The sequence below is a fragment of the Accipiter gentilis genome, chromosome 6, assembly GCF_929443795.1.
Source record: "Accipiter gentilis chromosome 6, bAccGen1.1, whole genome shotgun sequence".
Classification (NCBI taxonomy): Eukaryota; Metazoa; Chordata; class Aves; order Accipitriformes; family Accipitridae; genus Astur; species Astur gentilis.
The window spans coordinates 33,454,144-33,469,175 of NC_064885.1; the positions used below are offsets into that span (position 1 = coordinate 33,454,144).

Genomic DNA, 15,032 nt, shown 5'->3' on the forward strand with positions numbered 1-15,032 from the left:
GAATGCAGGCCTGTTATATTCTACCATTCTAGCAGCCTACGTGATGGTAAACAAAAAGGGAAATTGTCTTCTCTGCGTGCAGTGCCGCAAGGGCATCAGAACTGTGTTGTCTGCAGCAAGGTGGCAACAAATCCTGTCCCTCTTGCACAGAGCATTGGCCCAAGAAGAGCTTTGGTGGCTGAGCGCCCAGTCCTTTCCCTGTTCCTACTTGCAGACCTCAGGAGGAGAGCTCTTCTTTGCAAAGGGCCTCATTTTTGGGTTTTGCACTGCCATAGTGTAATTTCAAATAATACTCCTGTCTCCCATCCATCTCTGTTGCTGCGTGTCGGTAGTTGCAGAGAGAAGCTAATAGGGTACAGCTGGTTAATAAAACATGCATTGCTTGAGTCTAAACTGCATTCCCTGTTGCTAAACGTCTCCCATGTAGCAGCTTTGTAGTGGTAGAGTTCGAATGGGATGACAATTTTGCACCCACTTTCAGATGAAATTATTTTAAATGAAAAAATCCCAGATATCCTGAGTGAAAAAAGCCTCCAAGTGCCTTCAGCATTTTTCATTGCAATAGATGGTCCCTTCAGCTCTTGCTTTAGAATCAGCATATGAAGTGTCTGGCTTAATCTCCTGTACATTCTTATAAATTTCTTTTTAAGAAAAAAAATATCCTTAAACTGGTGGCGTATACCTAGCTTTAGGGGTTGTTGTGGAGCTTTAGCTTCACTGTAGGAGAATTTTAAATTTGGGGTGAAGCAAGTCTGTGGTTTGTAAAGTGCTTGTTTCTGTAAGAAATTTATGGTATAAAGTCTATCACGATGGGGAGCTACGTGCCAAGATTTGAAGCCTCTATTTGCTGGAAAAGTAGATTTCTTAATCAAAACGAAGGTGGAGTAGACCATGTGTAGCAGCCTGTGGTGTGTGGTCCGTGTGGTGTCCACCCTTTCCCCCTTTCCTCTGCTCTCTCTAACAAGACTTTTTCAACAAATGAGTGCCAGTTTAACTCTTTTCCTTTCATTCAGGCCGCATTTTCTTTTTTTTCCTTTGGAAATAACACAAGACTTCCAATGTGAAATGTTCCTTTTGTGACTTTGTCATAAAAATTAATGAGACTAGAAAAACTGTTTGTGGACCTGGAAGAGAATCCTAGTGAATAGTATTTCTCTATCCACAAAGCTCTTTCATTTTAATTAGCAAATAAACCAGGAGAGAGCAGTAGGCAGGTATTTCTGTGCAGGCTTAGGCTGCTATTTTGTCTAACACGTTCAAAACCAATGATTTGAGAGAAATCAGATTGGTTGATTGCTGTGCTGTATCTTCAAGTTCTCTTGGTCTGAATTTTTGGGGGGTGAGGGAGATAGGGTGATTCATACTTGAGCAAGACAAACCCAAAGAGCTGCCAGTTTGCATTATGTCAATGTATGTAAGAAAATATTTAGATAGAATTTCCATTAAAAGTTCAAAAGCAGGGGGCTCACGCTGACCCTGGCTTTTAGAAGCTCTGGTGGGAAACCTGAATGAAATTTAACTCTGCTCAATGTGTTTTCGTTGGCTGACTCCATGTTTTATTATCTCATGCAATGAGATCTTTCTTGGTTTGTCGATTTTCTACCGAGGACAAAAAGTTCATGTATGTAACAGTGCACATATTGAATTAAAGTACGATTAAAGGCATGATGTAATGACCCCCTCTCCTTTTCCTTTAGTCAATATTTGCCTGCAGGGTCAATACATTACAATATTGACTTCAAAGTATTCAATATTTTTTTACCTTCTGAGTGTGTTGGCTTCAAGTGCATGTAATACTAAACCTGTTGGTTGAACTGTTGGTCTAAGACTTACTGTCTAAGTAGTTTCAGGCTTGGATGCCTAATCCATGTAGAGCAGCTTTCAAGGCATGTGATAATATCACAACACAGCTGTAGGCAGCTTTCTGAGGTGAACCATTTAATCTGCAGTCTTTTCTCCCAGCTTCCTAACGAGTGGTGGAATTTGTCCCTTGGTGTGCGATGGGATTATTGCCCTCTCTCCCCGCTGGCATCATATTTACTCTGCAGGACCTTCCAGTGACTGTAGGTTATGTGGACAAATCCAATCCCCAACGCTCCCATCTTCCCTGTGCGTTTCTGCTGCCTTTACATCTGTGCTCTGTTGAGTGTACAAAAGCAGCTCAAAAAGCAAGATAATACTTTACGTACTCAAAGTGCTACGCAAACATGGCTTAATAAAGTTAAGTTAAAATTGTTACAAATTCAAACTCGCACAGAGCGGGTTGGTGCTCACTTATCTGAACTCCCAGCTGGGGGCACAGTGGGCTGGGTGGCTCTCCTAATATGAGCTTGCACCTTCTCATGCTTCCTCTTTGCCTGTATATACATTTCCATTCCCACTCTGCTGAAATCTAGCACCGGTACCCATCCGAAGGGCACATGGGCAGATGTACAGCATAATGATGGCAGCTATAAACCATTTATCTTTCAAAAATGTGACACTCTAGGGAAAGGCTTTGATCATATTCTTTGCAAGGCATATAAACAAACGGGGTTGTCACTAGCGTGGTATCTTATTACGTTGTCTTTTTTAAAAAATTAAGGAAAGAAAAAATATTTATAGTTACCAGGAACTTAGTGAATTCCTCCAAAGAATGAAATGTTATAATTAGGAACCCGCTGCACTTAGAACTATTCTACAAATAAGCACCTCAAATCTAGCCTAGTCTTTCCAGAGAAAACAAAGGTCAATAGGCTTCTTTGAGGATTAGCAAACCAGAATTTCTTGGACCAAGGTACTAATTACTTCCAAAGCTGAGGATGATCACTACTTCCAAATCCAAATTATTGCCAAAACCTCGTGCTAAACTTCAGTAGTACTCCCCTCTAGCCTAACTTTTGAATAAAGATACCTCTAGACTGGACTCTAATTAAAGGATAAAGAACCTAATCTGAAGGTAAGGCAGGATAACAGTGGGAATATTCTGCTTGTGGAAAGCTGCACTTCTGCGTAGCCTGGTCCAAAGTCATTTAAGACTTCCCAGGTCACCAGCAGCAATTTGGGCTCAACGAGGGTGAAGTGGAAACAAGTGCAGCTCTGGGAACCCAGAAACATGTGTGACCGGCTGCTCCGTACCTGGGAAATGGTGTCCTGCATTGCCTGTGTGCTTGCAAGGTGGGGTCCCATACTTCTTGCTTACTGTTGTCTGACAGCAAAGGGGTGAGGACTGGGCTCACTAATACAAGCTCCCAGTTGGAAAGACTTATCCACGTGGTTTTTAAGGGTTTTCATATATCCACCGCTGTGCTTGAGGATTCATTCATATGTGTATTCACTCACATGTTGTAGCCACAGTGGCTGTGAATTCAGTAGTGTCCTGAGAGACCACACGTTTCATCTCAGATGGAAGAGGTGGAAAGAGGTATCATTTTTGTGAGATCTAGGCATAAGGCAAAAAGGTTATGTTAGCACTGGGAGAGGGAGGAGAGGGGTCAGAGTTAAATATGTCAGCAGTTCATTTCCACCTGCAGCCTACTGACTCCCTTGTGCAATTTCAGGGAACTTCGAAGTGGGTGTACACATTGCAGATGTAAGCTACTTTGTACTTGAAGAAACAGCACTGGATAAAGTAGCGAGCGAAAGAGCAACTAGTGTCTATCTAGTGCAAAAGGTAAGGACAACTTTCCCTTTTTTTGTCTGACAACTTTGTCTTCTATTTACCATAGATTTATTTTAAAGGTTCATTTTCAGATGCCCGCAATCAAAGTCTGGCTATTATTGCAGCAAACGTACAAAAATGAGTAGATTGATGCAAACACAAGAGCTAACATAGCTGCTGACTACCTTGGAGCTTACGGAGAGAGCACGGGGCGAAGCAGCAGTTTGTGACCCTGTGTCTGTGGGCAGAGACCCAGGTGTGCTAGGGCTTGCCAGCTCAGGACCAGCTCCGTGTGAACGGGAGTCTGCTGATCTGGAGCTAGTTCAGGGCCCAGAGCTGCATAGCTACGTTTGCACCATGCTGACCTGAGATAAGCCTGACAGACCCAAGCTGGCTTGTCTGCTTTGCTGTTGGGAGCTTGAAATTTGCCGATGTGGTAGTGGTGGTGGACAGTTTTGTCTTTATCTTCAGTGCAGTAGTACTAGCTAATCCCTCCCAGAAGTGGATGCATAGCAGAGTAGGATGTAAAACACCTTGTGCAATCTCACATCTTGAGGTACAACAGAAGGTTCACACTCTTATTTTATCTGGGTATCCCAAATACTGGAGAAATGGTGTTCTTTCATCATGCAGTGAAAAGATACTTGAAATTGTACAGATTTTAGTGTAACAGAGCCAAATGTTAAACTCAAGTTTAAAGTTGACTCCTAAACTTTAAAAATTAATAGGTTCAAGTTCAACATTATCAGAAAGGAAACATCCAGGTTTTGTCTGTGGCTGTCTCATTTTCAGTTGAATGTGCAGAAACACTTCCTAGCTCATCGGATACCACCGGCACTGTGCGTGCAGGGAAGCCGAGAAGCTTGGCTGTTAGTGTCCTGTGTTGGCTTGAGGCATCAGCTGCATGAAGAGGAGTGTTGAGGGCAGTCTCATAGGAGCAGATTAATCTGCCTCTCCCCACACTCCCATTCAGTCAGGCTGAAGTCCTTGTCTCTGCAGCCCTTTCTGGGATGACAGGGCATCTTTTGTATAATAAATAAACAAATGTATCCTACTTGCTGCTTCGGATTAGGAGTGATTCTTCCCCTCCCTTCCTGGATGTTCCGAGGGTTGCTCTCCGGGGAGGGTCTTATAATGATGCTTGTTCCAATAGCTTACTGTGTCCTCTCCACACTTTCCAGATGATAAAATGATTTATTTTACACTACTGAAATAAAATTAGTGGTTTGATATCAAGCTGTTAACCTTTAGTAGCTGTTCTGTAACTTTCCTTGGGTAGAAATAGCAAGGCACAGCTTCAGGGGGTCTCAGTGAGTCTGATGGATTTTACGTCTCTGTGAGTATGGGTTGCGTGGAATAGCCGTAATAACAATGCAGAAGTGCCCGAGCTGGGTCAGTGGTAGTGAGACCAACAGCACACAGGTGCTGCAGTGTGGGACCAAGGAGTGGCTGCACTGGGAAACACCAGTTGCCAGTGACTTGCTGTTCTCCAGGAGTGGGAAGCAATGCGTATCTCATGGAAACAGCACTTCTGGCACTAGAGTCTTCCCAATCCTACAGTCTCTCCAGTGATAAGCCCTTGGCTTCTGTGGTGTTCTGCTTCCCCCTCTGATGGATGACTCAATGGCTGTAGCTCACTATGGGAGATGTGGGCTGGCCCAGGGGGAATGTCACTGCAGAGCAGCAAAGCTGTAGTCCAGGAAGATGTTGTCGCAGTATTGCCAAGTTAAAATACTGTGGTTTGAAGGCATGTGATTTTTTTTTTTTAAGGGAGAAGGAAGACTTTTCTATGGAAAGGAGGCATTTTTCATGATAATCTAGTTGAATTCAAAAGCTAATCGAATTTTCTTTCGAAGTGCTTTTTTCCCCTCAGCACTACCAGTCAGTCACGTGCGATGCCAACGTAAGTTATCCGTTGCCCGTAATCTTCAATTGCTTTTCAACTACCTTGGCCCAGCAGTCAGGATTAGTGTTTTCCCCACACTTCTGCCCTGCAGAAAATATATTTTAAGAGTGCAAACTAGGTTAGATGATGAAATGGTCAATATTTTAGTTGCAAGAGATGAAAAGGAGAGAGGGAATGGGCAAAGGAAAGCAGCCAGGCTGTCTGAAACAAGATGGTAGCATGAGTCTTGTAGAAAATATGCTTTCCTTTGATGGAACTGTTTCCTAAGACAGCTGTGATTCTGCTAGAGGTTAGCACCATGCTAATCCTCCCAAAGAAGTTAAATAAAGCCACATATTTAATTTTCCTGCACCATGTATCCAGAAGGGGAGTTATTGTGTAATTGCTAGCAGTCTATTTAATAAAAGTCAAAAGTGTTTGAAATAAAAGTGTATCAGGTTTTAAGAAGCAAGAAAACCTAAACAGTTTCCTCTTTTTTGGCACATCTTATAGTGTTATTTTAGGTGTGAAGCAGCTCAAGTGAGAGGTCAGCCATAAATCCCTATAATATTTTATTGGTCCTATTTTATACTGGAGATCAAAGATCAGAACTGTAAGCCTATCTCTCACATTGAGTCCAAGGACTTCGAGACATTCACTTTTGACACCAGCAGGTTGTCAGGGTGTTGATATTTTGATAATCTCAGGCTGAGTAACAAAGAGTTGCTCAAAATCTGAATTCATGGAAGTGTTGATACAAGTCTTGAGCAGAAATCTTGGCTCATAAACAAATTGCCTATTTCCTTTGAGTGTCTTAGTGTGTAAGCAAGAGGCTTGCTGAGCCCACCCCACTGTTGGACCTCAGCATCCTCCTCCCAGCTCTGGGGAGAGCAGCTGATGGAAACTCTTGGTTAATACAATCCCTCCCCATCAGGCCGGCGGTGGGAGAAGGGGTCACCCCCAGAGTCAGCGGCGGTTGTAACCAACTGAACCAAGCCTGAGCAGGCAGCCAAAGCAGGGTGCCAGCAGAATGAGGTTGTTTGAAGGGAGCAAAGCTGTCTGTGCGACTTTGTGAAAATAAGGGGGTTTTCTTAACCAGAGTTTGTTCCCTTTTCCCTTTGGTTGACTGATCGATTTTCCCCTTCCGTTCCCTGAAAAGCTGCTATAGCGAGTCCATTGATGAGAGCTGCCCTGGCTAACCTGCTGTGAACCTGGCTGGTGAGTCAGTCCTGGCTGCAGCAGATGTTTCTGATTTTAAAGGGAACGGGAAGTTTTATCATCCCAGTATGCGTGAGCTCCCTCCCACTGCCCAGCTCCCTAGGAATGAGTCTGAGCCTGGAAACTCGCATTTGGTTTCTGGAAGCACTTTATTAGCCAAAGAGGCAAACCAAAACAAAACCAGGGGCTCTCGCAAGCAGGAGGTTAGATCTTCCCATGTCCAAAGCGAATCCACCATGCAGAGGAGCCAGCTGCTAAGCAGTGTGGCCAGCCTTGATTACAGGTCCATGTGTCTTATAACGCTGGGATGATGATGTGTAGGAAACCCCCCAGCCCCGGCGGTGCCTTCGCTTACTTTGGTTTTCCCTAGCTGCCCACCGCTTTGGTGTGCTGGGACATGTGGCTGCCTGAGGGGAAAGCCGATAACGTGGAGGGAGGCTGTCGGGCAGTGCTAGAGCACTAAGTCTCAAGCCGGATACAGTAGCACTGGAGATTTTGCATGTGGGACTTGGAAGTAGGGGGAGAGAAATCCTTTGTCTGTGATTTGATTTGAAATGCAGACCCACAGCTGCGAGCACTGTGGATATCTGCCTTTCACTCAAAGAAGTGCCCTTTTCCAGTATCTCTTGGGCCCTGCTGGGCTTGTGGGGAGAGATGATGTCTTTTATTAGTCTGACTGATAGAAGGGGATGAAAACCAGACAAGCTCTCACCACCAAAGCCTTTCTTCAGCCCTGGTTTCTATGATACATTCATTAGAAAGGATTTCCTGGGGGCTGTAGGTCCTTTTTTTCATTGTGAAAGTTTTTTCCCCTAGCCCTGCTGGGTCTCTCCAACTGCATTTCTAGATTCAACTACATTTATACACCTGCCCTGTTCTAGCTTTATGATCCCTGTATAAGCCGAGGTGACTTTATTTTCACCTGCAGTAAAATCAAGCTGAATGATGTGATCCCCAACATAGGCACATCCTTAGCAATTTGCTAAGGAAACCACTTCACGCTGGAGGTGATAACCCTCGGCAGTGTTTCAGCTAGCTGGATTTCTGTGTGTCGTGGCAATCCACAGGGCAGCTGGCAGACACTGCTGTCTCTTGGCAGACAGTCACGGGAAGGGCAAAGTATTTAAAAGATGCCGGGCAACCTCCGGATTATTTGAGGTGATGCTATGCAACTCTGATATTTTGCAAATCTAGGCATTAAAGACGTACTTAGGGAAATCTCCTCTCATCCTGCGTCTCCTTCAGAAAGAGATGGAGATAATCCTATTGCAAAAGTTCCTTCTGGGCAACCCCTGGGATAACTCCTGAAACATCTCGCTCTCCCAGTGTGACACAATTGTGACATCTTTGTATGTTAAATGCTGGGCTTGCAACTACTAAGAATCCTTTCAGCCTGTGACCATATCATGTTAAGGAAAAAGGAAATGTGTATTTATAACCTAAATTTCTCTGCTTTGTGACAGTTGGTTTATTTTCCGTGTAGAGTGTGAAGAGGAATCGTGATGTTAAAGCAGAGGCAGGCAGTTAGCCAAGACTGTCATGGTGTTGAAAACAGGTTTCTTCTTTTAATTCAGTGAGGTAGATAAAATTGAAATACCTTGAATGCAAGGTCACATTGTCTTATGTGTGTACTTGCTGAGCCCAGGAAAGGTTGAATTCTTGCTCTCCTGTGACGCTTCCTCCATGGCTTGGGTTAAGTTACTTTGCCTAAAGTTTCTCTCCTGCAAAACAAGGGTAACGTGGGTTGATGCTTCCCTGTTTAACAGTAGGTTTGTAACAGCTAATTGCTTGGTGAGTGTTTAGTGCCGTAGTTATGATCTGAGTTAAAGCTTTGCTTGTGTTTCACATCATTGAAAGCCCTTCCATAGAATTATTGCCTCTTGAATTGGATATTAATCCTGCTCAAGTACACTTAAAACAAGCATCCTGTTGTTTTGTTCGGGCTGTTCTTTGTGGATGTGATTTCAGGTTTCATGTAGGCATTTTTGTAGCAGACTGTTACTGCTGCAGGAGATGTGAAGGGAAAGAGGGTGTGCTAAGGCACAGAAATATTCAATAAGTACAGACCATTATCAGATGATCAATCACAGAGGAGGGGAGAGAGAGAAGAGCTAGTAACTGGAGCTTTTAATTTGGGTGGAAAAGGGCACAGGAGCTTTTATTAAATTACTAGCACTTTGTTCACTATGACCTGAACTTCAGGGTCTCATGGTGGTCATGGGTGATCTTCCGCAGGCAGGGATTTCCGATAGTCTATAAAGCTGTTTTCTCTCCTTTCTGGTATGGGTTGGCACCACTCACGCTAAATTTATAACTTTGTGGTGTAGGTCCTTCCAGGCAGCATGGCAGAGCTCACGTACTGGATCTGTGAGTTATTAATGTACCAGTATTGTTAACATACTGCTCACAACTGGAATAACAGAGTTGACGGCCTTTGTGTTGCGGGAAACAGCTTATCATAATCTGTGCCCTTGTGACCTTCCAGCTGAACTAGTGCTGCTGATTCATGTTGCGAGTGACTCCTTGACAGTCACAGGCTGTACAGTTAACCTTTTGGCATTAATATGCACTGCAATTAGAATGGATTTATAGCCATCGTCCGGTGCCAAACCACAAATGTGATTAAATATTTTAAGAGTCTTTCCTTCAAAGCAAAAGGTAAATACAAAATATGTGCACTTGAGGAGAAAATGGACACCTGAGACTTTTTTTCTTACTCTTTTGAAGAACAGTAGTACCCCTGGCATCCAGGTAGGAAAAGTTGTCTCTGAAATCACCAAATAGGTGTGTCAGAGTTTGGAAGAGCTGGGGTTTGCATGCCAGTCAGCTTCCTGCTGGTCCTATATTTACAAGGTGGCACACAGAGCAATCAAAACGGAAACTAAATTAAATATCTAAAATATTTTACGGCAACCAAGTAGGGCATTTCTCTCTGTGTTTTTCTGGAATGCACCAGCCCACATTGCCACTCAAAATAAACAAGAGGAGTAATGTGTTTCCTCTTTGAGGGCAGTTATTGCTTCTTCACAAAGGTAAATAATGAGAAGGGAAATAAGAGTGTGAAATGCTAATAATTAGGTTTGCTTCATTAAACAGCTGCTACATATTATCTTTACTGCAGACTTCACCTGGGAAATAACTCAGGGATGGTAGAAACACTTGGAACTGCTCAGGTTTGCTCTAGCATGAATATGCTCCAAAGCTTTTGCTTTGTTGCTGTAGTCAGGTGAGTAATTTGTGGTTTGGTAATTCAATGTTCAGCAGCAGAAATATTGATTAGTTGTAAGGAATTAGGACACAGGTTAAAAAAATCCCTGCCAGAAATTTCTGTTGGCTGACATTTTGTTCAAACAGAGTTGAGTATAGTAAAATAATAATTGTTCTCCCTCTGTTTGCAAACACCATGTTCAATAGTCATAAAACAGGTGCTTTTGTTTATCTCACCAACATCTATATGTTCCTGTCTCCGCTACAAAGCATGGCTCAATTTTTATTAAAACCATGCACCACTCCTGTGATGCATGGGAGAAGTTTCGTTTATGCTTTGCAGAGAGCAGACTGCATTACTTGCCTGGTTACACAGTATTCAGTGGCAAAGCAAGCAACACAGTTCCCAAATCCAAGCTCTTGAGCTCCTGACTGCTAGCACCATGTTTCTTCAACATCAAGTTTCCTGATGTGCTGAGCCTTCCTCATTCTTCCTACTGCCAAAATGGCAGTGGGAAAGAAGTGGAAAACAGAGCAAACTTTGTGACCTTAAAAGCTGCAGAGTGAAGTGTTTGCATAACAAGGACGCAGGATGCTCCAGGATGCTTACTCCATTCCTTGGAGGTGAGCACTGGGAGTGATTCCCAGGTTGCAGACTGACAGCTCCCTCTGGTCTCAGTGAGGGACGGGGCTGATGTGAGCGTTGGTGGCCTTAGCCATGTCTGACTTCCTCTCATTTCAGAGGATTTGGTTTACTTACTCATTCCGTGCCAGTATGCTGTTCACTATGTAATGTAGCTCTGACATGGGTGATGCATCCCAGAGCTATGGCATAGCTACTCCTGCCACAGAGAATGTGATCCTGAAGGTTTAATGTATTTTCTCCTTTTGTGCATTCTTGAGCCTGTCTTTTACCAACTGGTCAGGGAAGCTTGGCTACAGACAGGTTTCTACTAAAAGCCCATATATCATCAAGACTCTCTTCTCTTCTCTTCCCTTCCCTTCCAGGTGATCCCGATGCTTCCGAAGCTGCTCTGTGAAGAGTTATGCAGTCTCAATCCCATGCAAGATAGGCTGACATTCTCTGTGATGTGGAAGGTGACTCCAGAAGGCAAGGTACCTCAAGTAGCAGGCAGTCAATCTGCTAATCAGTCCCCCCTCAGTGGCCAGCCCCTACTCTTGCAAACAGAGTGGTAAAAATGCCATCCCTAAACACCCAGGTGGATAGCAAAGGACTAGTCAGTGAACAATACTGGAGGATGTAGGACTGACCCTGTATCTTGTCCTACTGATGAGATACCATGGAAATTCCAGCTAGAATAATCTCACAACATGGTGGGGAAAGGAAAAATATTTGTGTGAATCTCAGGAACGGAGAATTTCCTGCTCCTTGCCAGGTCACTCATCCATTTAATGCCTTACCTCCAGCAGCAATTTGAAGCTAATGCTTTGGGTGGGACGAGATGTTTCCCCCTGACTCCAACCCTGCCTTGTACTCATAGGCAGTTGTGCAATGCAGTGAATGCGGGCAGTATCCCTCTGTGGACTCTCTGGTAAACAGACTATTTCATTCTTCTTCAGAGCTGCAGATTACATCGATCCAAATAAAGTGTGATAGCTCTTCAGCAAAGGCACAGCTCCATCCTCTGCATGTGTTATTTCCAGGGAGCAGTTGTGGAGGCTGTCTGTCAGTGCAGTGAGCTGCCTTCAACTGCCTGTCAGCTCTCCCCAGGTCTTCATTTCTCTCCCTGTTCCCCTCCCACACTTTTTGTAACCCTAACAATCACCTCTGGTGATCACAGGGTCCCCTTGCTAATCGAGGGGGGGTAAAGACTGCCACTACCAGAGGACTCTCCAATCTAAGCGAAGCACACTTTTTGTACTCAGAATTACTTTTTTTTAACCAGTGTTGTGCTCATGCACAACTTTGTCTGTGGAGAGTATTTCTTGTGCCAATTTGGTGATTTTTCACAAAGATTAACTTTACTTCCTTATTATTGTCCATGCTGCTCTAAAGGATACCGAATCTTGTTTTGTGCTTTAGCAAAATACGGTTGCAATCCTATAGCTCTATTTCTCCAGTGAGTCCCTGTTTGGGCACTGGGGTGGGTTTTATTTGTTCGTTGTGAAAAGCGTTTTACTTCCTATAGCGACAGCATGATTACTCATGAGGCCTTCTAGTAGTAGCTACTTGGTGGGCCTTTTATTGACTCTGGTCTTTGAACAGCTAATAGTAAAGTCTTAATTAAAATAAGCCTTTAATTAAATCTTGTCTCTTGTCCCCTGCAATATATACATTATTTGCTTTTCAAACAGTGTTCAGACCAACCCAGTCTGACCAGTGAGAAAACAGAGGAGCTGCAGTATCAGCCTTACACCTGCTCAGGGAGCTGATCTCTGGAGGAGCAGTGGTCTGGGCCATGGCCATGCTGCCCCTTGGAAAGCAAACTGCCTACGGCCCTCTCAGCAAACTGGTTTCTCCTAGGGGGCCTTTCGGGACTGCAGTCTTAATCAAGGTCACTTGATTTGAATATCAGGCGAAGGCCAGAGAAGAATTTACTCCTTCCAAGAGGAAAAGTGGTTGCAGGGCTTTTGCCCAGCAGGGCATTCTTGTAAGAGCTTATCTCTTGGGTTGAGTGGGACAGAATGTGTCTCCTGTATTTCTAGGTGTTACTGTAGCCTAATCTCAGTGTAAACAGGATCACATGCTTTCCCAGGCTCTGCTGGGTGAAAGGGAGGTGAGTCAAAGGGCCCAACACAGCCTTTGAACTTCAGCTGGTGGGGGAAAGCCGTGAGAACACTGACATTGAGGAGACGACATTCCTCAGTGAGGGATGCATAAGGCCAAAGAGCACTTCATTGCACCCTGTGTGCACCGCAGTATCATAACCTTGAGCTTGCAAAGCAGAGCCCAACAGCGCTACTAGAGGCAAGAGCTGCTCTGAGCTCTCACTGTTACTGTTCCAAAGCAAATAAGTCTAGAGCTAATGCATCTCCCAAGGAAAAGCCACACAGATTCCTCACTTGAATGTGACTATTGATAGGTTGTTGGGATTTTTAATTCTTGTTTCTTTTAGAAAAATAATGCCAGGCTTAGCCCTTTCTGAGAGACAGGCACTTTCTTGTTTCTATTGCTTTTGGGTTCTGGAGTTTTTCTCTTCTAGTTTTCACTGAGTGTAACAAAACTTTGCCTGAGCAGCACTCCACATAGCTCCATGGACTCCAGTGGGATAGTGTGACATGATGTATCTGAAATGACGTTCCAAGGGCAGAGGCGTTAACCATATTGTTGCATCTGTGCTGTTCTTCAGAAGCAGAGCTGGGCGTTTATAGGAACAACGTAGCACGTTCTTGTTCGGATGCAGTCAACAGAAAGATATTTGAAAACAAACGATGCAACTCTTCCTTTTCAGTTATTGCCTGCAGATATTTGAAGCACAGCCCTGCTGGTTCCTTCTACCAGTGATGAAGAAAAATTGCTTCAGTCTGAAACAACCTATACAAACAATGTGTCTTCCAGGCTCAAAACTGTTGTCGTCAGCCAGGACACGATATGGACACTGCCTTGCATGGAGAAAGTCCTCAGCCTCCTGCACAGCTATGTCACACCCTCAAAGAGACCTGTACCACCAGGGACTGTGCTAATGGGAGGGTTTCAGCTGAGCCACACTGACTGCCATCACATGATGTGGTGGGCACTACAGCTTTTTCTCAAAAGCAGCCAATGCTGGGGAACACCTTAACGTAACCCTAGAAATGTCTCAGATACTGGTACTCTGTCTGGAGTCTGGGTGCACCAGGTTTGCCTTGATGGGGGAGACCTTGCAGACCGGTCTTGCGGGCTACTCGTAATCTTTGAGTCTCAGCTTACAACCCCCAGATGTTGCTCCTCTGCACTGCTTTGCCCATCCATCAGCCACTGGTACATGGGCCAGCCAGCCTTGTGCGGCTTTCCTTGCAGAAGCGGAGCTTGCCCGTTCTCTGGTGGGGTCTCCAAACCAGGGATGCAAGGCTGTGATTACCCAAAGTCTGCTTGGATGGCTGCTTAAAACAGAGATGGGGGGCATTTCCAGGAAATACTTGGATGGTGGGTAGAGTTAAGTTAGCCTGCTGCAGCAAGGCTGAGTCTGGCAGCTCTGCTTACCACGCACAGGGATTACTGGACTGCATGAGCAAAATGTGTCCAAACTCCATTCTTTGCCTACATGACGTGTTTAATGCATCCAGGCAATCTTGGTGAGAAGGTGTTTATTGGGTATGTTAATAATTGAGATCTCTCATGGTTGTTACTGTCCAGTTTACACCTGTTAGAGCCATTGCAGGAATGGAAATTGGGCACTCTGCATCACGCTGCTTGGTTGCCTTTGAGAGACCAAGAACACAAAAAGGAATTGAGGAAACAGAGGAGTAAAAGAAATCTAATATCTGCTACTAATGGGCTTCTTGTCCTGACGCTTTGCCCTGAATGTAGCCTGCCTGAGATTTGACATTCTAGTTATATTCTGGGGGCCCAGTATGCTGCATCTCTCATCTTACAAGGAAGTGAGCGGAGCTCTGAAATATTTGGCCTCTTCTAAGCAAGGAGAAAAATGAGGTTTTGTTGAAAGCTTCAAGTTCAGACAGCAAGGCGGAAATCCGGTCTGTTACCTCTTGCAAGGGACAGAGAGAGCTTTTGGAAGCCAGTGGAAGAAACCACCATGTAGCCTCAGAGCTGGCTTTCAGCATTAACCTGGGGACTGGGGAAAGTGCTTCTCTTCAGAATTACCCTTCTGGTTTGTGCCCTGTCCTTAACCCTTTTCAGCATGCATGTACATGACGGAGTTGACTCACCTATTTTATAGAGCAAAATGAGAGTGCTCTCCAAACACAAAATATTTAGTGTGGAATAATATAACAGTGAGGGCCAGAATTGATAATGACCTTTGATACAGAAATTGATAGCTGGAGGTGGAGGAACTAGCAGGGAAATAGAAGTAGTGTCTGAAAACGTTTGAACAGCAAGTTGAAAGAGCTGCCTTTTACAACTGGAGGGTCTGTAGAAGTGCTCAGCTGAAATGAAGGCTGCTCAGCCTGGCTCCCAGA

At 44.4% G+C, this 15,032-nt stretch overlaps 1 protein-coding gene across 5 annotated transcripts in view; it reads left to right on the forward strand.

Moving 5' to 3' along the window:
- DIS3L2 (DIS3 like 3'-5' exoribonuclease 2) overlaps positions 1-15,032 on the forward strand; it is a 201,113-nt gene that overhangs the window by 115,620 nt on the left and 70,461 nt on the right. For all 5 annotated transcript variants that reach the window (XM_049802432.1, XM_049802436.1, XM_049802433.1 and 2 more), the window contains 2 exons: positions 3,540-3,652; positions 10,959-11,066. In XM_049802432.1, coding sequence (XP_049658389.1) covers positions 3,540-3,652; positions 10,959-11,066 — 221 coding nt within the window. The remainder of the gene's footprint in view (positions 1-3,539; positions 3,653-10,958; positions 11,067-15,032) is intronic.